Genomic DNA, 21,700 nt, shown 5'->3' on the forward strand with positions numbered 1-21,700 from the left:
CGATGATTATCAGCATTAAGTAGGCCCAATGCACTGAGCTCTCTAGATGAAGGATTTGTCAACGTGCTGCTACTGTGTACTCTTATGTCTAGGACTTTTTGTGGATTTTGGGATTTTTGTGTGTGTGAGAGAGAGAGAGAAACAGAGAGAGAGAGAGAGAGAGGGAGGCTGACACTGCAGAGAATGGTTCCTCTCATTCACCTCCCAAGTTCCAACCTGCATCCCACTGCTGGCTTGCTTGGTCCCTGGATAGGAGACCAGATGCTGCTGGAAGTGGTGTTGGAGGGCCAGTAGGAGGCACTCTTTCCTCTGGTCTAAAAAAATATGCAAATTCCCCAGGTCAGTGATTGGGGACATTGCCCTGTGTTAGTTGCCGTCTTTCGGCTGGGATGTTAAACAGGTGTCCTGACTCTGTGGTCACTAAAGAGCCCATGGCACTTATCGTAAGAGTAGGGGTGTTAACCCCGGTGTCCTAGCTAAATTACCAATCTGGCCCTCATACCATCATGGCTACCTACTCATCCCTAGCTTCCAATTGGCTCATTCATCCCCTCTCCCCTGTAACTCTTCCCCATGTTGTTGCTGTAAATTAGAACGTGTTCTCAGTCAACTTCCCTGGTAAAATAAGGGTTAAATAAAATAAAAGGTTGGCTTGATGACTGACACCACACACACACTAGTTACTGACACCTGAGGGATGAGGAAGCTGACAGGACTTCCAGAAGCAAGTGTAGGATGAATATCAATGTTGTCCTCACCAGGCTAGACTAATCTTGCCTGAACAGACCCACACTCACAAAACACCCACACTTTCAGGACCCCACCAATCAGGCCTTTATGGTGGTGGCCAGACAGAAGCCACTCCTCAGTAAAAGGCACATGAGTGGCCTGAATGTCAAGTGTCACATCTGGAGGAAACCTGGCACCATCCCTAAGGTGAATCATGGTGGTGGCAGCATCATGCTGTGGGGATGTTTTTCAGCGGCAGGAACTGGGAGACTAGTCAGGATCGAGGCAAAGATGAACGGAGTACAAGAGAGATCCTTGATGCTGTAATCGATGCCAAAGTACTGAGTAAAGGGTCTGAATACTTATGTAAATGTGATATTTCCTTCTTTTTTTTAAACTTTTTTTTACATATACATATATATATATAAATTTGCAAAAATGTCTAAAAAACTGTTCTTGCTTTGTCATTATGGTGTATTATGTGTAGATTGATGAGGGAAAAAAACTATTTAATCAATTTTAGAATAAGGCTGTAACATAACAAAATCTGGAAAAAGTCAAGGGGTCTGAATACTTTCTGAAAGCACTGTATGTGTTTTGACTCGAGCAGGAATGGATTGTGAGACTGTATTGGTTCTCAAAGTGTGCTCATGTTCAGTATCAAGAATAAACCGTGCCCCATTCTGACCCTATTGGCAAACACGGTAAGCTCCATTTGGGCCCTGGGCCTATCAGTGTCACAATCACAGCATTATGCTCCTGCATTGGCTAAACACTATAGTTCACAGTGGAAAGTTAAACTCAGTGCTACCTCAGTGGCTATTGCAGTATTATATAAAGGTATTGTACCTGTGTGAATGTTCATGTTGTTATTGTTTTACATCCATCCCTTAGGCTTTAAGGTCATTTGGTACGGGATGTGTTTTTCCTCAATAGCATCTAGAGTGATTGTCCTGATGTCCTTGGTCTCTCCTCTCCACAGTCACCCCCACAGCTGAGACAGGGGCATTTCTATTCTACCACACACATCGAATCTGGGCCAGACGTCTACTAGTGTTGTTAGAGGCTAGTTGAATACGAGGTCACAAAATATTCAACCCAAATATGACATCATCCTCAAAGAAAAGAATAATACAGCAGCAGCCTTGTGACCCTCTTCATCATCAACATCATCACCCATAACTGGGTCGGAGTGGAGGTTTATGCAACGGCATACAATCAACATTGACCATCAGAACACACAACTGTATGATCACACACAAGCCTATTCCTGCCGTCATATGTCTAAGAGTAAGGAGGAGGGACGCCTTGGAGGAAATAAATCATAATGTTGCCACTGGACTCTCCATGAAGCCACGAGGAAGATTTTCTCTCTATGCAGTCACACACACACACACACACACACACACACACACACACACACACACNACACACACACACACACACACACACACACACACACAATCTGTCAGAATAATGCCAAACATCCCACCTCTCCACAGCTAGGGTGTGAGACAGTGTGCCCTCTCCTCTCTTTGCATGCCAAACTGACACCCAATAACCCAGCACTGAATTATGTGCAATGGGATGTCAGGACTGATCGTTTTAAGGGCACCAGATCCCTGGCCCTACGCGACAATTTTTAAAGCCAGGTTGAGTTTAATTCAACAAAAGCTAAACCAACTAGTCAAAAATGCTAGTCGAAAATGCCAAAACCAAAAAGCAGCTTGGATAAAGTAATTGAAAATTGAAAATCATATTTGCAAATTAAGAAATGATGATAAGTCCTACATATGTCTTGTTCTCTCTATAAATTCAACTCAGCAAAAACAATTCCTTGTGTGTCTAAAACCGTCATTTCAACAGCTTGGCCTGAGATGCCCTATGTCTTTACGACATTCCAACCTTCTTGATTACACGCAAGATGACAGTTAATACTATATAAGGGGCACGTGGTATCGAAAATCGAAGCACTCTTGAGCTGTCGATGGACTCCAACTGTCACATGGGTAATTCTTCTTATGGTGTACTATTATTAACTAATGCATCGCAGGACAATATAACGTGTCCGTATTTCACCAAGAAAGAGGTACTTGCAACACAGAGAAGAAGGCTAAGTGCGTGCTAGATGATAATGGAGAAAGCGTCATGGATGCATGGATGGACGCAGCGTCGTCCACAACATTGTCACTGACTGCGATGCGGCAGCGTTACGACACCGTTCATTCTGAGGAACCAACGCTGTCAGAGTCAAATATAGGCCAGTCTCTGGCGATCTAATTCTTATCATTGTCATTTTCTGAGTAAAATCTGATTTCAGGCTAATTTCAGTGGACGGGGAAAGGATGCAATGCACCTCAAAGAACAGGGTCCGGATCTGTGCAGACAGACAGGCACAGTGAATACCGGTTAGATATAGAATGTTAGGAGACTGTATAGATATAGACTATTCACAATGCATTGCTTCAATATATCCAATAGTATAGCTAAATATTCTACCACCGCAGTGACATAATATTAAACCCACACGAGCCTAATCTGAGCCGAGCAGTTGTGATTTTCTAGACTAATATTTATTGATAATGATATGATTTCGCGTGGGGCTGACAATCTCGCGGACTGTACGGGATGCTCTCTCTGCCGTCGTCAGTCACATTGAATTCTAGCAGGTTAGAATTCCATTCACAAAATATGTCAATTCAAAGTGCATGCTGTGATGACCACTATATTTCCAGCTATTCTAAAATGGATATGAAATAGGCATACATTATGTGACCTCCATTTTATGTTGTAAATGAATTTCCCTATTCTCGCTTTCGAAGATTGGAGGGGGAAAGGAGGCATCCCTGTCCCACGGATGCTGATGTAGGATTGTGGGTTCTTGCATTCCTGCGAGAGCGAATCACATCAGTGAGATGCACGTTGGTAAGACCTAGTCTCACGACAAATAATTCGAAAAATAGTGGCATAATCTTTTATCAAGATGTCTTAAAAATTAAAACACAACGAGAGCGTTTGGTTATTGATACATTATTATATCCGTGATGAATCAATAGCCCAGGCTACTGTAAAATAATGGCTGGTAAAAAGATAAAAACACATGGCCTTCTGATCGCATGTTGTTCCGTTTCCTATCAGCATAATGTAGCCTAGCGACTGTGTGTGTGGCAAGCTGAACCACTGGTTTCGCTCTTCCTTCTCTCTTGTCTACCTATTTCACTTGAACAATGACAACCCCAGTCTTGGAACTGTCCCAAGACTGTACAAAATAGAGGCAACCGGTATAGGCTACACATGCACACAACACGCAATCCTTGTGCATCACAAGGCATGCTGTCTAGAATTCTGCTTCACACACAAAAACATAACAGCAAATTTCCCAAAGGTCGCCGTTTTGTTGGATAGAAGGTTTTATGCACGCGATCTGCAAAGCGCGAGAATGCACAATAACCTGTCGTCATCTCATGTGAAGAACAGTTACTCTGTCGCTACCGAGCTCTTGAAGGTTCCAAACAATGATACGATACACTGTCTCCAGCATTACTGTACCTGCAGAGCCGCTGAACTTCACTTCGTTGCAGTGCAGTTGCCGTGTCTCCGCCACATATCATCACCCCTCATATCAGCCAGGGGCATACCGGTCTGCAAAATTATGGTAATAATGCCAGATGCTAAAATGTGAATACCTGTCAACATTGCTGCACTGTTTGAGCCATGTAGGTTATTCCGCAACAGAATATACTTTTTCATAATCGAGCCTACCATGTAAACGGACTGCCCCAGGTTGAGAAGTGTTATTTTTCTTCTGGCGGTGGCGGGATAGGGATGGAGGGTCCTCCTTATCCCTTTTCAAACTGATGCTGCGATTTCACACAGCAGCGCGCGCCAGTGTCCCACACACACACAGCTGGTCCTCGCGACAGAACACGCTGCTTCGATCCACGCAGTTCCAGAGAAATACCCCGCCCACTTTAACAACTGTCAGTGGCATACTGTAGTCACTACAATGGACAACACAGGCCTATGCCTTTTGTTGCTCTGCAAAGCTTCTACTATGGTATTAGCCTTACATTTATTTTTTAGTAGGCCTATGATATTATATATTTGATATCTCAGTTTGAACAAATCCTGGTGGGGGACTGGGACAATGGATAATAGTACACTGTAAAGGGGTTGCCATGAATTTGACAGTAATTTACAGGCAGCGCTGTGGCAAGTAAAATGCTGCCTTTCATATTACAGTAGGGCCTATAGCTATTGTAATATAAATGTGGTATGAAAGCAAGTACTGTGTAATGACACACAGTACAATACCGTAAAATTTACTGCATTATACTGTAAATAATTCAATTCTAACTTCATCAGATTGAATGGATGAATGAATTACATTTATTGAGGGGAGGGGTTTGTATTTCACAGTATTTCCCTATAATTACAAGGAATTGGTGCAAGCAGGTTGGCTGGTTGGTAAAGTGTTTACACACTACAGCATGTTAATAAATATTTGGTATTTTATATCACTTGCACTAGAGGTCTTAACAAAGAATTCCAAACTGGCAGCGACCACAAGGCAAAACAGACCAAAAAGACATGGCAAAATACTCAACCATTTAAGGTTTAAGACTTGCTCCCACTCCAATGTGTCCCCTATATATTTTAAATTGATGGGGCACTATAACCACATAGGAGTTAAATTGATACAGCATTCTCATTCACGACTGCAACAAATATCCTCTTACAGTGCAAGCCTCAAAATATGTTAATGAGCCAGAAACAACAATACCATGCACCCACTAGTGGTCAAGGTTTTGGGCGCTCCAAAGATACAGTATGGTACTGTATACTGTGGGGTGGAATTATAGTACCAATTGAAATACAGCAATTTCCCACAATGCACCATCATTTACAGTATGCTGCAGTTAAATGTTTCATTTTTTTTTTTTTACTGTTGATAATACCTAAAATGACTAACAGTGTAACACAATAGACAATGTAATACATGTTGCGTAATAACTTTTCTGTAGCCTAATTCAATAAATAATGACTATGTAATATTAATAATGACTGCCAACAAATACATTAGGGTTTCTCACAGCTTTGATGCTTGAACCCCTAATTACATGATGAGCATACATCAGAATGTGAAGAGGTTCAATATTATATTATTGCATTGTCTAAATCAAATATATAAACCCAAACCAAAAGTAATATCTTACAGTGCCTTCAGCAAGTATTGTGTTACAGCCTGAATTGAAAATTGATTACATTTAGATATTTTTGTCACTGGCCTACACACAATACACCATAATGTCAAAGTGGAATTATGTTTGTTATGGCAAGCCAAAATGTGCTTAACAAGTCCCATAATAAGTTGCATAAGTGCATAAGTGTTTAACATGGTTTCTTAATGGCCAACTCATCTCTGTACCCCACACATAACATTTTCTGTAAGTTCCCTCAGTCAAAAGTGAATTTCAAACACAGATTCAGCCACAAAGATCAGGGAAGTTTTCCAATGCCTTGCAAAGAATAATTGAATATCCCTTTGAGGATGGTGAAGTAATTAATTACACTTTGGATGGGGAATCAATACACCCAGTCACTACAAAGATACAGGCGTTCTTCCTAACTCAATGCCGGAGAGGAAGGAAACCGCTCAGGGATTTTAACATGAGGCCAATGGTGACTTTAAAACAGTTACAGAGCCAAGGATAGGAGATAAGGTAGGATGGATCAACAACATTGTAGTTACTCCACAATACTAACCTAATTGACAGAGTGAACCTGTACAGAATAAAAATATTCCAAAACATAGATCCTGTTTGCAACAAGGCACTAAAGTAATACTGCCAAGCAATTAACTATTTGTCCTCAATACAAAGTGTTATGCATAGTGGTGGCTGCATCATGTTATGGGTATGCTTGTAATTGTTAAGGACTGGGAAGTTTTTCAGGATAAAATAAATATTGTAATGGTGCTAAACACAGACAAAATCCTAGAGGAAAACCTGGTTCAGTCTGCTTTCCACCAGACACTGGGAGATGAATTCACCTTTCAGCGGGACAATAACCTAAAACACAAGGCCACATCTACACTGGAGTTGCTTACCAAGAAGACAGTGAATGTTCCTGAGTGGCTGAGTCACAGTTTTGACTTAAATCTACTTGAAAATCTATGGCAAGACCTGAAAGGTTTGTCTAGTAATGTTCAACGACCAATTTGACAGAGCTTGAAGACATTTTTAAAGAATAATGGACAAATATTGTACAATCCAGGTGTGGAAAGCTCTTGGAGACATACCCAGCAAGACTCACAGCTGTAATTGCTACCAAAGGGGCTTCTACAAAGTATGGATACTTATTTAAATTAAGTATTTCTGTATTTCATTTTCAATAAATGGGCAAAAATGTTTAAAAACATGTTTTCACTTTGTCAGTATGGGGTAGTGTGTATATGGGTGAGAACTTTATTTTTTGAAGACCTCTGAGACCTCTCATTAAAACCTTCAGTAGCTAGCTGCTCTAAATTTAGCTTGTTTTTCCACACAGGTTGTTATTGTCTGTATCAGAGAGTTGCCAGGTTACATTCTATACCAGAGAGTTGCCAGGTTATATTCTATACCAGAGAGTTGCCAGGTTATATTTTATACCAGAGAGTTGCCAGGTTATATTCTATACCAGAGTTGCCAAGCAACCCTCCTCCTGGGGTGCTATTAGCTATCCTCCCACCCACAGGAATCTGGTCTGACCCTACTACACACTTGATTCTAATCTATAGTAATAGATTCATGATAGAGCAGGGCTGGGAAAAAAACCCTGCAAGGCCAGTAGCTCTCCAGAAATGGAGTCTCCAACCCTGTTCCTGGAGAGCTACCCTCCTGTAGGTTTTCGCTCCAATGCCAGTTGTAACTAACCTGATTCAGTTTATCAACCTGCTAATAATTAGAATCAGGTGTGCTAGATTAGGGTTGGAGGTAAAACCTACAGGAAGGTAGCTCTCCAGGAACAGGGTTGGAGCGAAAACCTACAGGAAGGTAGCTCTACAGGAACAGGGTTGAGGCGAAAACCTACAGGAAGGTAGCTCTCCAGGAACAGGGTTGGAGGTAAAATCTACAGGAAGGTAGCTCTACAGGAACAGGGTTGGAGCGAAAACCTACAGGAAGGTAGCTCTCCAGGAACAGGGTTGGAGTGAAAACCTACAGGAAGATAGCTCTCCAGGAACAGGGTTGGAGTGAAAACCTACAGGAAGGTAGCTCTCCAGGAACAGGGTTGGAGAGCCCTGCTCTAGAACATACATTTTCCCTCTACCTGTGTGTTCACCTCAACCTACAGAGGTATCCAGATGCACAGTGGCAGTCCTCATCCCCAGTGAGAGCATGATCCAAACCGGCTAATGCAGCCAATCTTTTCCGTATTCTCTCCTCTACCGCACCACAGTGGAGGCCCCAGACAGAGTCATAGCATGATGGGTTCCCCCAACCAGGCCGTTATATAACAGCATTATGTAGACTAGGTCTAAATGCCTGCTGTGAAGGGGACTCCACCACTATCGAACGGTCTGTCACAGAGACCCAGGGTCATCACACTAACAAGGTCACCCACTCACCAAGATCAGAACTACTAGTGTACAGGATTGAAAAATACTCAGATATATACAGTAGATTATTTTCTGTAAAAGAGCAAAAGGAAGGGTCTCAAAGTGATTGAATGAAAGAAAGCATGTTAATTCAACTAACATTGACTACCATAAAGCAGTCAGCTGAAATTAATATGGCATAGCACTCACTTTATTTCCCACTAGGTATACATTACTTCAGTGTGTGTCCGGGCGTAATTCTGCTCTGCGTAAACTCAAACGTTCTGATTGCGGTGATTTGATTTGAGGCTGAATTCATGGACTAACTACAGACCCATCTCTCTGTGCTCCTTCTCTACCCCAGCTGAACCCATTTGGTCCTCAATGAATAATGTTGGTCTTGTGTTCAACCCCTCCTCATGCCAATCTTGTGATGGGGAAATCACATTCCCTCATCGAGAGAGCGTGTGGTGTGGCTGCATGGGTAATCCTGCGTCACAAGGAAATAAGAATAATCCTGTTGGAGTGTGATCATGGTCATGTGATCAGGGTGATGAATGAAGCCAGAGGGGATGGGAGGTTCTGGAATCCCTGTTGGCTCGGACTGATGACATCATGTGATGACATGTCTTTGGCCTGTTTCCTCAACTTCTCAGGTGCTGGAATGTCCTACTGACAAAATGAAGTAAGACTAGTGTTGAACAGAATAAAGCACTTGATTCCAAGGTTGCTGCAGCTATTACATGGACAAAGCTATTTAACTAGTAGTAGGCATTGGCTGTCCTGATATGAATTGAGCTAACATGTTTCACTTTGAGGCAGAATGGCAGAGACAAAAGAAGTGCCACGGGCACTTTCTACTTATCTGAAGAGGTATGTAGAACTAATCATCGCAAATAAAACCTAGCAGCAATATACAGTCATTTGAGGGGCAATAGTCCCACCTACAGGACCCCATGAACTCTTAAAATAACAATCTCACAATAGAACACTGAAAGACATTTCAGAGATGATCAGATGTATTACTTTCATCATGACAAGGAGGCACTAGAGATACCTTGACAGATATATGACAAACCATATACAAATTGGAATACAAAGCTAGACTATGGTCTGACTGAATAGGTATTGTGTAGCAAATCTATAGGTTTAAAGGCACTTTTACAAATCTTAGCTATAAAAAAAAGAATGTACATGTACGTTGTAATCAAAGACACACTGAAATGTATAAAACAAATAAACTAAAAACAAGGAGAAAGTGCATTGGATGAACATAATTTGTACTGATATGTACACAACATCCTCGAGACTATGCTCATTTGTAGCGATGGCATCCTGCCGAACATGTCGTGGATGGACTGCGCAAGGTATATTGTGGAGAGAGGATCTAAATGTATGCAAACAGGTGGAACAAGTAAAACATTAACACCTGAGTGGAGTTTATTTGGCTGGTTTAACATATTGATCGTGTTCATACGATTTGAGGACTTATGAAGTCATTTTAGTAGATTCAGTGAACAGAAGATATTATGAAAGCATGAAACCAATCCCATTTTTTTAACAAGATCAACAACAAAAAAGTAAATAAGACCAACCTCAAGTATGGCTAAATGCAAATTAAACCTGGAATCGGGGATACTTAACAGTAAATTAATCTCCAGAAAACTCAAATTAGTTTCATACGTTACGATTGGTATAGTATGTATTAATTTGTGTCTGTCCACAATTTGTTGACTATCTAGGTGGCTAATGCTAGCTAGGGCTAATCTTAGCTAGGCTAGGGGTCGATGTCAACACCTCTGCCGAAAAATAATTAGCATAATAATAATAAAAATCCGCGTCAAAAGCAGTCTGTTTATTTCTTTATTTAACTAAGCAAGTCAGTTAAGAACAAATTCTCAAACCCGGACGACACTGGGCCAATTGTGCGCCGCACTATGGGACTCCCAATCACGGCCGGTTGTGATACAGCCTGGATTCAAACCAGGGTGTCTGTAGTGACACCTCTAGCACTGAGATGCAGTGCCTTAGACTCGGGATCCTCGAGTGCTAGAGATATACATTGTTTTGCACAGGCTGCATCTCAATCCACCGCATCCGTCAATGATAGCCTTCCACATCTGCGGTGGAAGGTAGCTGAGCTACAGCGTGTTTGTCAGACCATGAGACACCCCGAAAATCGGTACTCACGAAAACGTCAGTAGCATCCGAACACTGTGGCCTACAAAACTAATATGACCACTATGGGAAGAGGAATCACATGAACACGACTCCAACAAGCATCACGGGACTCGTCTGAAGTCGGTACTGCCAACTTCTGTCTGTAGCGTCCAAACAGATTGGGCTACACTCTAATACGACTCCTCGATGGAAAGGTGACTCTCGCACACGTCGTTTGTTTTGCTCTAGTGCGCTTAGAAGCCTCGTCTGAAAGTAGCCCGGTACCAGTACATTTAAAAATAATAATAATAATAATAATATGGACATATGGAAGTAGTTTAGTGCCAAAACATTTTTGGTTAAAGCTGCAATATGTCATTTTGTGGGCGACCCGACCAAATTCACATAGAAATGTGTTATAGATCTGTAACTCATTTAAAGCAAGTCTAAGAAGCAGTATACCTGTTCTATGCTTCCTGTTCTTAAGTTTTGTTTTTGCGTCTTAGCTTCGGTTTTGGACACCAGCTTCAAACAGCGGAAAATACAATATTTTTGGTTATGAAAAATATATTTCACAGTGGTTTAGATAGTACAATGATTCGCTACACTATACTTGCTTGCTGTCACAAACTGAAATTAGGCGAACTATTCGTATTTTAGCAACCAGAAAATGGCAGTACAATTTCTGCATCTTTAAATATATATAAATATATATATATATATTTTGTTATATTTATGTCTCTCAGACATAGGACAGACACTTTAAAAAACAAACTTCCTATCTATTTATTACCACCTTATGAATCTGTTATTCAACCATTTCTATGGGCTAATAGCACTAAGGCCCAATTCAATGTTTCATCAAATAATGTGCGTGTGATATATTTATATAATACCTAAAAGGGGTCCTAATATTCAAGTCGATTAATGATCCTCGGTATGAACATCTTTGAAAAAATTCCATATGTCAGCTTAATAGAACCCCTCCGCAGGCTTAGACCCTTAAGGATTAAGGTTGGTGTTAAGGTTAGCTAGCATGCTAAGTAGTTGCAAATGAGCTAATTAAGTAACAATACCAAACATAACATATACTAATTTAAGTGTCCCTGATTTTCTTTTACTATGTTACATCCAGCCTGAAATAAAAATAAGACATGACAATGGTCCCTTCCTTCAAGCAGCACAATTCAAAAAAACGTTCCAAATAGTATAAATCAAAACATGCCAAACAGTTAAGTCCCTCAGCAACTCTGAAAAGACACCCACCCTCTTTCTACTTGGGACCAGGGGTGCCATTTGGGACTTAGCCCTGGATGGAATGTATGTCTTTAGTTGAAGTCTCGGTTAGAGAGGATGAGAGGAGCTACCAGGGTCCAGAGGTAGAGAGCCAGGCCTATCCAGCTAGAGACAATCTTCACCCACACAGCTGGCATACAGCTCTGCATGGCCTGGTAGTCTGCATCAGGTCTGGGGAGAGGAGAGATCAGGACCAACCCAATCAATCACATTTTGTTTACCATCACAAAAACGCATAGTAGACCATGGGCGATGGTTTGAAAATTGGGTCTTCGGAGTACCATAAGACTGTTATCCTGTTGACCTAAAGCCCAGGCATTAGCTTGGGGAGCTGACGCAAGGTCTAGAACAACATCAATCACCTCAGTTATACCTGTACACATCCCTACTCCTCTATCCCCTCAGACATAAAGAAAACAGAACTACTTACTGGTACCAGTTTGTGAGTGTCATCATGATGTAGAGGGAGGCCAGGCACAGGCTGAAGTGGAAGAAGGCGTAAGAGTAGGTGACCCCCTCTTCCTCGTTGTCCACGGCCCGTCTGACCCCGTCCTCCCCCGTGGCCGCCTCGTGGTCTTCTGCAGCCAGACCCTGGCCCTCCTCTGTCTGCATCAGCCTGTTCACCTGGGTGTTGTTGGACGAACGGATGCTGCAGGCAAGGAGGGAAAGAGCAGGAAACCCACCAGAAAAAAGGGGAAGTGATGATGTGGACAGGCTCGAATAGTCAGGATTTCATTTGAAACATAGCTCTGAACCAGTGTCTCAAATCCAGTCCTGAGGACCCACAGGCTTGCAAGTTTACTCTAGCCCAGTACTTCGATCAGGTGTCTATTCTACTGTATTTTAGTCTATGCCGTGCCTACATTGCTGGTCCAAATATTTATATATTCTTAATTCCTTTACTTTAGATGTGTGTATTGTTGTGAAATTGTTAGATATTATTGCACTGTTGGAGCTAGAAACACAAGCATTTCTCTACCCACAATAACATCTGCTAAACATGTATAGGTGACCAATAAAATTTGATTTGTCTCTGGTCTGCTACAAAGAGTGCCCGGTCCTGTGGGTCCCCAGGATTGGCATGAACCCTACTCTAGGTTGCAACTTCATACCTGGCGTAGAGAGTGCAGAAGAGGAAGATGACCAGTCCTATGATGCCCTGTGCATCCCACCACTGGACCCCTTGCCCTGGGGCAGGTGTAGGTATAGGGGTGGAGGTGTTGTGTACCAGACTCAGCAGGCTGGGGTTACACTTACGGTCTGTAGGGAAAGAGGTAGAATATTGTCATTCTGATGAAGGCCATTGAAAGACAAAATGTTATGCTTTTAACATAAAGAAAACTACAAATTATCAGCTTTTAATTATGAGCTAGTGACATCTATTTGATTTACTTCTTCTCTTGTGATTCTTGGCTGCAACTCATCTCATATTGGATGAAGTGATCACTGATCAGTTGATCTTTTGGGTAAAATATGCTTCGTCACATATACATTTGTTGTTCCAGACTTCCCATCAAGTGATTTCCATGAGTCGGTATGCAGCCATGCGAGTCATAGTTACATCATGTCATCTTTAATGTACGACCTGGACCATGACTCTTAACCAATGACTGAACAGGGGCATCAGCAGGGTCATGAGGAGACTTACTGGGGTTGTTGGTCATGGCGGACCATGTGACATACATGGTGTAGAGGGAGATGAAGGACGCTTGGAGCAGGCCTGAGCTGGGCTGGGACTCCTGGGGGACAATACATAAATTAACACAAAACATCAGTGTCTAACTTTTGTTCAACTACATTCACATGAACAAATAGTTCAGTGTCATTGTTTAACATTTTGATGATCTTCAAAATTGCAAACATTGCTAATATTTTCACCCCTGAATGAACTTCAGGATGTGTATGCATTTCAAAGAAAGAGGAACAAGACTGAAACAGCCTGCAAAGAAACACTGTACTCAAAAAAACTGCAGGAACTTGCAACCTCACCTGAACTTTGGGCAGGATGGCAACTATGGAGACGATGATGCAGAAGATGAAGTTGAGGCTGATGAAGACCTTGTGTTCAGTGCAGTCGTCTCCTGTGGTGTAATAGACATAGAACACCACCACAGCAGAGAAGGCCAGGACATAGTGCAGCACCGTGAAGGACAGGAGAGCTGTGGGAGGGGAAACAGAAGAATACATCCCATTACGGATGTCAGGAAACATCCTTCCATTACCACTAGGAGAAAACCAGGATAAGGGTCAATTCATTAAATTACACTGAAATTCCTATTTTCTTCCGGAAATTTCAGTTTACTTCCGGAAAAGACTGAATAAATGAGTTAGACTACAACGTTTTAAATCAGTAGACTGTATTAACGATCAGTACCTGAGAACCAGCACTTGCCATTTCCCTCCTCAGCGTTCTCCAGCCAGGACTGGTTCCAGGTGTGAGCAAAGTCCACAAGCAGGATCAGCTGGATGATGATAAAGAAGAAGGAACCCACCATGCCACAGTAGAACCACACTGGAACACACACACACAGCGAGTTTGTTAAAAGACAAAATGTGCACGGTGTGTTTAATTGACTACAAGTTCTTGGCAGTGGCAATGCGTCACGTGGGCCATTCTGTTATTTAATGTCACAACAATATCAGTTAGCAAACATTTTAATGGTATAAAACAAATTGCTTGATCTAAGAAAGCATATGTGCTGACCAACTGGCACTTGTTTTCACTGACATTTTCAACACGTCCCTTGAGTCTGTAATACCAACATGTTTCAAGCAGACCACCATAGTCCCTGTGCCCAAGAACACGAAGGCAACCTGTCAAAATGACTACAGACCCGTAGCACTCAAGTCCGTAGCCATGAAGTGCTTTGAAAGGCTGGTCATGGCTCACAACACCATTATCTCAGAAACCCTAGACCCACTCCAATTTGCATACCGCCCAAACAGATCCACAGATGCTATCTCTATTGCACTCCACACTGCCCTTTCCCACCTGGACAAAAGGAACACCTATGTGAGAATGCTATTCATTGACTACAGCTCAGCGTTCAACACTATAGTGCCGTCAAAGCTCATCACTAAGCTAAGGATCCTGGGACTAAACACCTTCTGCAACTGGATCTTGGACTTCCTGACGGGCCGCCCCCAGGTGGTGAGTGTAGGTAGCAACACATCTGCACGCTGATCCTCAACACTGGAGCACCTCAGGGGTGAATGCTCAGTCCCCTCCTGTACTCCCTGTTCACCCACGACTGCATGGCCAGGCACGATTCCAACACCATCATTAAGTTTGCAGACGTCAACAGTGGTAGGCCTGATCACCGACAACGTTGAGACAGCCTATAGGGAGGAGAGGTCAGAGACCCCCATTTTCATCGACGAGGCTGTAGTGGAGCAGGTTGACATGCTGACCAGACCAGACACATCGCGTGCGTCGCAAAATAAATTTAGAAATCCATGTTATTCAATTACTGCGTCTGCGTTACCAAGGGCTAAACTATAAGTAATTCCTATTTCTGACGCAGATCGCACTGAAAGTCCTGCCTCTCCCATCTCCTCATTGGTTATTAGAAGCAGGTACCCACGTGCCATCTCCTCATTGGTTATACCCACGTGGGTGATTGAAAGACGAACTTTGTTGCCGGTTGTCGTGGTAATACTATGAAAGTTTAGATGCGATCACACAATAAGTTCAACGATGAAAAAGCCTGGAAGGAGGAGAGATGACTAGAAACGATTCGGTTGGCCGTTTTGTGTGGATTAATTTGTCGGAGTAGAGGACCTTGTGCAGTTCAGGTAAAATAACAACTCCATGTTTATATCCCAGGACAAATTAGCTAGCAACAGCAAGCTAGCTAAATAGGACAAATTAGCTAGCAAGTGCAAGCTAACTAGACATACATGTTTAATGCTTTTCGACCTGTACCCAAATTAATGTCATTGGTTCAGAGTTTGTTTTGATATTTTAACCTGCGTGTCGTGATCGTGTTTGGTGTAGGGGCACAAAATACATTTACGCACAATGGCGCACACGCGCAGCCGGTTTGGGTTCCGTGTTAGGTTGAGAGCTTCAAGTTCCTTGGTGTCCACGTCACCAACAAACTAGAAATGGTCCAAACACACCATGACAGCCGTGAAGAGGGCACAACAAAGCCTATTCCCCCTGAGGAAACTAAAAAGATTTTGCAATGGTCCTCAGATCCTCAAAAGGTTCTACAGCTGCAACATCGAGAGCATCCTCACTGGTTGCATCACTGCCTGGTACGGCAACTGCTCGGCCTCCGACCGCAAGGCACTACAGAGGGTAGTGCGTACGGCCCAGTACATCACTGGGGCTAAGCTGCCTGCCATCCAGGACCTCTACACCAGGCAGTGTCAGAGGAAGGCCCTAAAAATTGTCAAAGACCCCAGCCACCCCAGTCATAGACTGTTCTCTCTACTACCGCATGGCAAGCGGTACCGGAGTGCCAAGTCTAGGACAAAAAGGATTCTCAACAGTTTTTACCCCCAAGCCATAAGACTCCTGAACAGGTAATCAAATGGCTACCCGGACTATCTGCATTGTGCCCCGCCAACCCCTCTTTTACGCTACTGCTACTCTCTGTTCATCATATATGCATAGTCACTTCAACCATATCTACATACTACCTCAATCAGCCCGACTAACCGGTGTCTGTATGTAGCCTCCGTACTTTTATAGCCTCACTACTGTATATAGCCTGTCAATTCACTGTTGTTTTATTTCTTTACTTACCTATTGTTCACCTAACACTTTTTTAAATTGCACTGTTGGTTAGAGCCTGTATGTAAGCATTTCACTGTAAGGTCTACACCGGTTGTATTTGGCGCACGTGACAAATAAACTTTGATTTGATACTCGCAGTTTATCATATATGCAGTCACTTTAACCATACATACATATACTACCTCAAATCAGCCCGACTAACCGGTGCCCGTAGATAGCCTCACTACTGGTATTTTTATTTCTTTACTTACCTATTGTTCACCTAACACTTTTTAAAATGTCACTGTTGGTTATGTAAGCATTTCACTGTAAGGTCTACACCGGTTGTATTTGGCGCACGTGACAAATAAACTTTGATTTGGTCGCTTTCCCATTCTATTGTTGTTTTGGTTCATTTTCGTTGAGTAAGGCAGCTTGGTGATTTCTGTGGTGGAGGGCAGACGGAAAGTACAGAGCACAGACGTCGTTAATCTTCTCTGGTTGCGCGTGATTGGCTGAGGATGCGTCACCGCAGCACCTGCTGAGCTAGCCAGCAAAAGCCCCTAATCGGTGCTCCATTGATTTACAGTAGCCGTGCCCGCCCAAGAAGGCTCATTGTCATTGGCCACAGTCTTATGCCCGGTAACTTTGATTGAACTGATGTGTCAACTTCATAGCTAACGTTAGCTAGTTGTTTACCACGTCTTCAAGCTAGGTAGCTTAGCTAGCTGAAACATGTCGACTACCTTCGCTATCTCCTAGTAAATTATTTTAAAACTTAACATTATGAAAGAAATGTAGAGATAAAATGTCTCGGTGCCCATTAGCCACCTAAACTTTAAAATATGTCCATCCATTAAAATAAAGCAAGCTGGAAAAGAAGATTCAAATGGAGTGGTTGGTGGTGGATCATGAAGCAGTGGCTAACATCACTTTTGAGGTTGGTTAACTATAATACCCTATAGGCTACATGTCTTATTGTTGATGTCTGATGGCAGACTAATACTCATGGAACGACATGTACAAGAAGGGTTAGTTTAAATACCTCTGATGGAACTGTAAAGGTGCAATAGATGAAGCAAGGGAATAGTGTTATAACGTTGCATATTGTTAGCCGGGCACCATTTGTAACAGGCAGCCGGAGTCGCGATATTGCAGACCAATTACTAGCTAGTTTACTCGACTACCTTGGTCTTCCGTGCAATATGACCTAAAGATATGGGAAGTAGCCGTAAACCAAATCATAAACCAAATGTTATAGCGTTTGTGTGTGGCTCAAAACTCCGATCTGGGATTGGTTATTAGTGTATTTGTAACCGATGTGTAATGGCTAGCTAGTTTGCGGGGTGCGCGCTAATAGCGTTTCAATCGGTGACGTCACTCGCTCTGAGACCTTGAAGTAGTTGTTCCCCTTGCTCTGCACGGTCCGCGGCTTTTGTGGCGCGATGGGTAACGATGCTTCGAGGGTAGCTATTGTCGATGTGTGCAGAGGGTCCCTGGTTTGAGCCCAGGGACGGAAGCAATACTGTTACACATTGAATGTGGCTCACACCCAGAGAAGATGATTTAGTGTAGAGGTGCTGATTAACGGCGAATAAAGTGTACGCTATAAAAACAAAGGAGAGTTGTACACTCCATATGAATAATCTCCCAGTAATTTATTGGGTAAAAAACAACCAATGTTGCAGCATCACTGTGCCTTCTTCAGGGTGAAGAAAATATGTAATATCGTAGTAATGGTGTATACCTGTGTTGAATGTCCCGTCTGGAATGAAGAAGGCTCCTACAGTTATCCCCACCAGTACGAGGAACTTGAAGAACCAGAATCTGAGAGGACAAAGCCACAAGCATTCCATTCAATAAAATCACGTCATACAAAAACAGGTCCGGTGTCTGTGCGCCATAAACAAATACACTGGTCATATTTTTGGGCAGTATGCCAGCAGCATACCACCCTGCATACCACTGCAGGCTTGCTTCTGAAGCTAAGCAGGGTTGGTCCTGGTCAGTCCCTGGATGGGAGACCAGATGCTGCTGGAAGTGGTGTTGGAGGGCCAGTAGGAGGCACTCCTTCCTCAGGTCTAAACAAAGATCCCAATGCCCCAGGGCATGATTGGGTGATTGGGGACACTGCTCTGTGTAGGGTGCCGTCTTTCGGATGGGACGTTAAACGGGTGTCCGGACTCTCTGAGGTCATTAAAGATCCCATGGCACTTATCGTAAGAGTAGGGGTGTTAACCCCGGTGTCCTGGCTAAATTCCCAATCTGGCCCTCAACCATCACGGTCACCTAATAATCCCCAGTTTACAATTGGCTCATTCATCCCCCTCCTCTCCCCTGTAACTATTCCCCAGGTCGTTGCTGCAAATGAGAACGTGTTCTCAGTCAACTTACCTGGTAAAATAACGGACAAATAAATAAATAAATATTTTTGGGCAGTATCATCCTTTAAAAAACCTTCTGTATGTAAAATATTGTGTAAAATGTTCCAATAAAATTTGGAAAGTAAATAAATGTGACTCTGGATTACAACATGTGGTTGTTTCCAACATTAGTGCTTTTTTCCTAAAGTTAAAGCCGCTTCGTGTTTTGTTTCCTTGCCATGACACTAACGAGTATTGGGATACTGGTATCGTCCTAGCCCTAATATTTTATGCTGGTATGTAAACAAATAAGAGTGTGGGGAATGTGGCACTGCCCTGGCCAGCAGAGGGCAACATTGTATCCCTGAAGATCACCATCCACTACTATAAAAAGGTCAGCTACATACCCGTTCTGTAGGGAAGCTCGGGGGTCCTTGCTGCTGCGAACGCGGATCATGATGATGGAGAACAGGAAAAAGAAGCAGGCCATGGCAAAGCACATGCGATACACAGACTTGTAGCCCACGATGACATCACAGTTCACCTTGTTCTCGATGCCTGGCATGGGTATGGAGGTTCCGCCCACACAGAACCCTGGTATCTGATAGATCAGTAAAGAAACAGTAAGAATAGAACCAACAATGTACATTGACGACAACATCAAAAGTTGTCGTCAACCACTGGGCCATCTACACCAGCATGTGTGAACTACTGGGTTCGAACCAGGGTCTCCTGCGAACCACAATCCTGTTAACTCGCTGAGCTAAAGCCTTGGAATTAGTTCAGGGAGCTAACACAAATATGTAGGTCTCAGGCAACTCTACTCATCAAGCAACCAAGACCAGGGTTGTGTGGTGTTACCTTCTTGAGCTGAGTCTCCATGCCAGGTAGGATCATGATGACAGAGACCAGGGTCCCCAGCAGCAGCAGGAAGGAGAAGGCCAGCCGGGACACAGTGGAGTTATAGGTGGAGGGACAGCATCCTGACAACAGACAGGGAGCAGAGCCACACAGACACGATGCCTGGATGAGGGAGAGAGGGGATAAGAAATAGGACCGCACAGACGAGTCGTTTTTGGTATGCCAGAGGGAGAAGGCATGAGGGGGCAGATAAGCTAATGAAGCAAACGCATGCATGGTGTGTGTGCACAACAAAAGTGCTGTGTGCTACCGCCTGTTATTGTTACGGCAACCATCGCAACTCTTGTGTTTTCCAGCCAAACGAGCCCAGACAACTGAAGGCAGTCAGGCCAGTTACAATGACAAGGGCTGCCAGTCATACGGTTACAGTACAGCAACGAACACAGCCCCCTGCCTGATGTGCCCTTTCTCAAACTATAGCTTTACATGATTCCAGGTCTTCTCCTTGCCACCTCCTCAAATATGCATTGGTGGAGATCCACGGTCCCTTTCAGATGTGTTTTGAGAAGAACCGAGGATAGGATGGGAGGAATCGGGACAGATGAATTGAGAAAGAGACAGTGTTGGGTACGTGTTGTATGCGATCACAGAAGGTTCGTGCTCCACGGAGGCATCCCTCACTGCTCCTCTGAGGAGTCAGGCAGATTGTCAAGTCAAGATACGATGTGTGAACTACTGAGGCATAGGCTAGATCAGCCCAGAGACATGAAGCATAGTTTAGTCGAGCTATGATGCAGTAGCAGGGAAGGATCAGCCATCCTTCATTAAAGGATTGCAAGCTATGACGGCTGTATGCACCAGGGTAGCAGGCCATGCAACATGCAGTACTCATAAGCCTTGCCTCTGGAAGGTGTAACCGTTTAAATTGTCGTTTTCTTGCTGACCTGAGAATGTGGGACAAACTTCAATAGAAAGGGTCAATAGGTATATCACTCTATGCATGGTCATTTGCGGTGTGTACGTCCAAAATTTGAAGAAATGCACCTAATGGCTCGAGTAGGCCTAGAAAACCTTGTATATCACATCATATTTATTTAACATGATCACTGAACTTGCCCGTAACACGGCATGAAATATGAAAGGGAATAATTTTAGTCGTGCAGCTAATTTGGTGTGAAGAGCGTGAGGCACTGAGACAGAATATTAATCAATATGAAACTGCTGACTTCTGCAAACAAGTGTCTGTTTTCCAAACGTAGATCAACATAAAACACAGAATATACCTACGGGGAAAACAGAGTAAATGTGTGTATTTACATACGGAACCACAAACAAGCGTCGTAACGACAAATAAAGAAGTTAAATAATTGATACTTACACAGCTGGCGATTGAACACAATGCCATACACGCTCCCATTTTAGTTTAGAACGAAAATCCCCGTCTTAAGTAAACGTAGAAAACACCCAAAAGTCAAGAAGTGTAAGACTTCAAACTTGGAAAAGTTGTTTACTAAAATTTGTAGTTTCCTCCGACGCGAGCCAAGCAGCAACAGGGCGTGTCTGAAGAATCAGTTTACACCCTGTTGTTCATCGGTAACTCAACACCGTCAACGGTGATAGGTCCATAGGTGTCTTCCATCCAACTTCTGGACTAATCAGCTGCTGATGCGTTGAATAATTGAATAATATAAAATAGGCTAGAGTGCGACTTAAAGTACTGAATTACATTTTTTATATTAAAAACAAAGGTGTTCTGTAATAAAAATAGTTGACACACACACACACACACAGAGAGAAATGTACATGTGTACATAATATAAATCCTCTTAATGCTTGTTGATAGATAAATTAAATCCTGTAGAGTCAAATGTGTAAATCACCTCTTTCCCTGATTATTCAATATCACTAGGGAGCAGCATCAGTAGTAAACCACGGTCCATTTACCACACTTGGACTTGTTTGCACTTGACAAATGTTATGTTGTTAGAGTAG

At 43.0% G+C, this 21,700-nt stretch overlaps 1 protein-coding gene across 2 annotated transcripts; it reads right to left on the reverse strand.

Moving 5' to 3' along the window:
- Nucleotides 1–5,095: 5,095 nt before the first annotated feature.
- Nucleotides 5,096–21,265, reverse strand: LOC111955976 (serine incorporator 1). Of its 2 annotated transcripts, XR_002876179.2 has the most exons (11): nt 21,087–21,265; nt 19,709–19,870; nt 19,255–19,448; nt 18,232–18,311; nt 14,136–14,273; nt 13,751–13,920; nt 13,410–13,500; nt 12,874–13,021; nt 12,192–12,410; nt 11,732–11,932; nt 5,096–8,974 (listed from the first exon to the last, which is right to left on the reverse strand). XR_002876179.2 is itself a non-coding variant. In XM_023976371.2 (10 exons), exons 1-10 carry the CDS (start codon nt 21,123–21,125, stop codon nt 11,794–11,796), a joined length of 1,380 nt encoding a protein of 459 aa, XP_023832139.1. In that variant the 5' UTR covers nt 21,126–21,265; the 3' UTR covers nt 9,303–11,793. The 2 variants fall into 2 exon arrangements, 1 of the variants encoding a protein (XP_023832139.1); XM_023976371.2 differs by lacking the exon at nt 5,096–8,974 and having other exon boundaries at nt 9,303–11,932.
- Between the last annotated feature and the right edge of the window lie 435 nt (nt 21,266–21,700).

This window comes from Salvelinus sp. IW2-2015, linkage group LG31 (genome assembly GCF_002910315.2).
Source record: "Salvelinus sp. IW2-2015 linkage group LG31, ASM291031v2, whole genome shotgun sequence".
Classification (NCBI taxonomy): Eukaryota; Metazoa; Chordata; class Actinopteri; order Salmoniformes; family Salmonidae; genus Salvelinus; species Salvelinus sp. IW2-2015.

What these genes read in the sequence shown, in the direction of transcription:
- LOC111955976 (XM_023976371.2), bottom strand. Translation starts at nt 21,125, where the DNA reads ATGGGAGCGTGTATGGCATTGTGTTCAATCGCCAGCTGT. An exon ending in CGCCATGACCAACAACCCCA is followed by an intron (nt 13,022 to 13,409) that starts GTAAGTCTCCTC and finishes CTTTCCCTACAG; the next exon opens with ACCGTAAGTGTAACCCCAGC. An exon ending in ACACTCACAAACTGGTACCA is followed by an intron (nt 11,933 to 12,191) that starts GTAAGTAGTTCT and finishes TCCTCTCCCCAG; the next exon opens with ACCTGATGCAGACTACCAGG.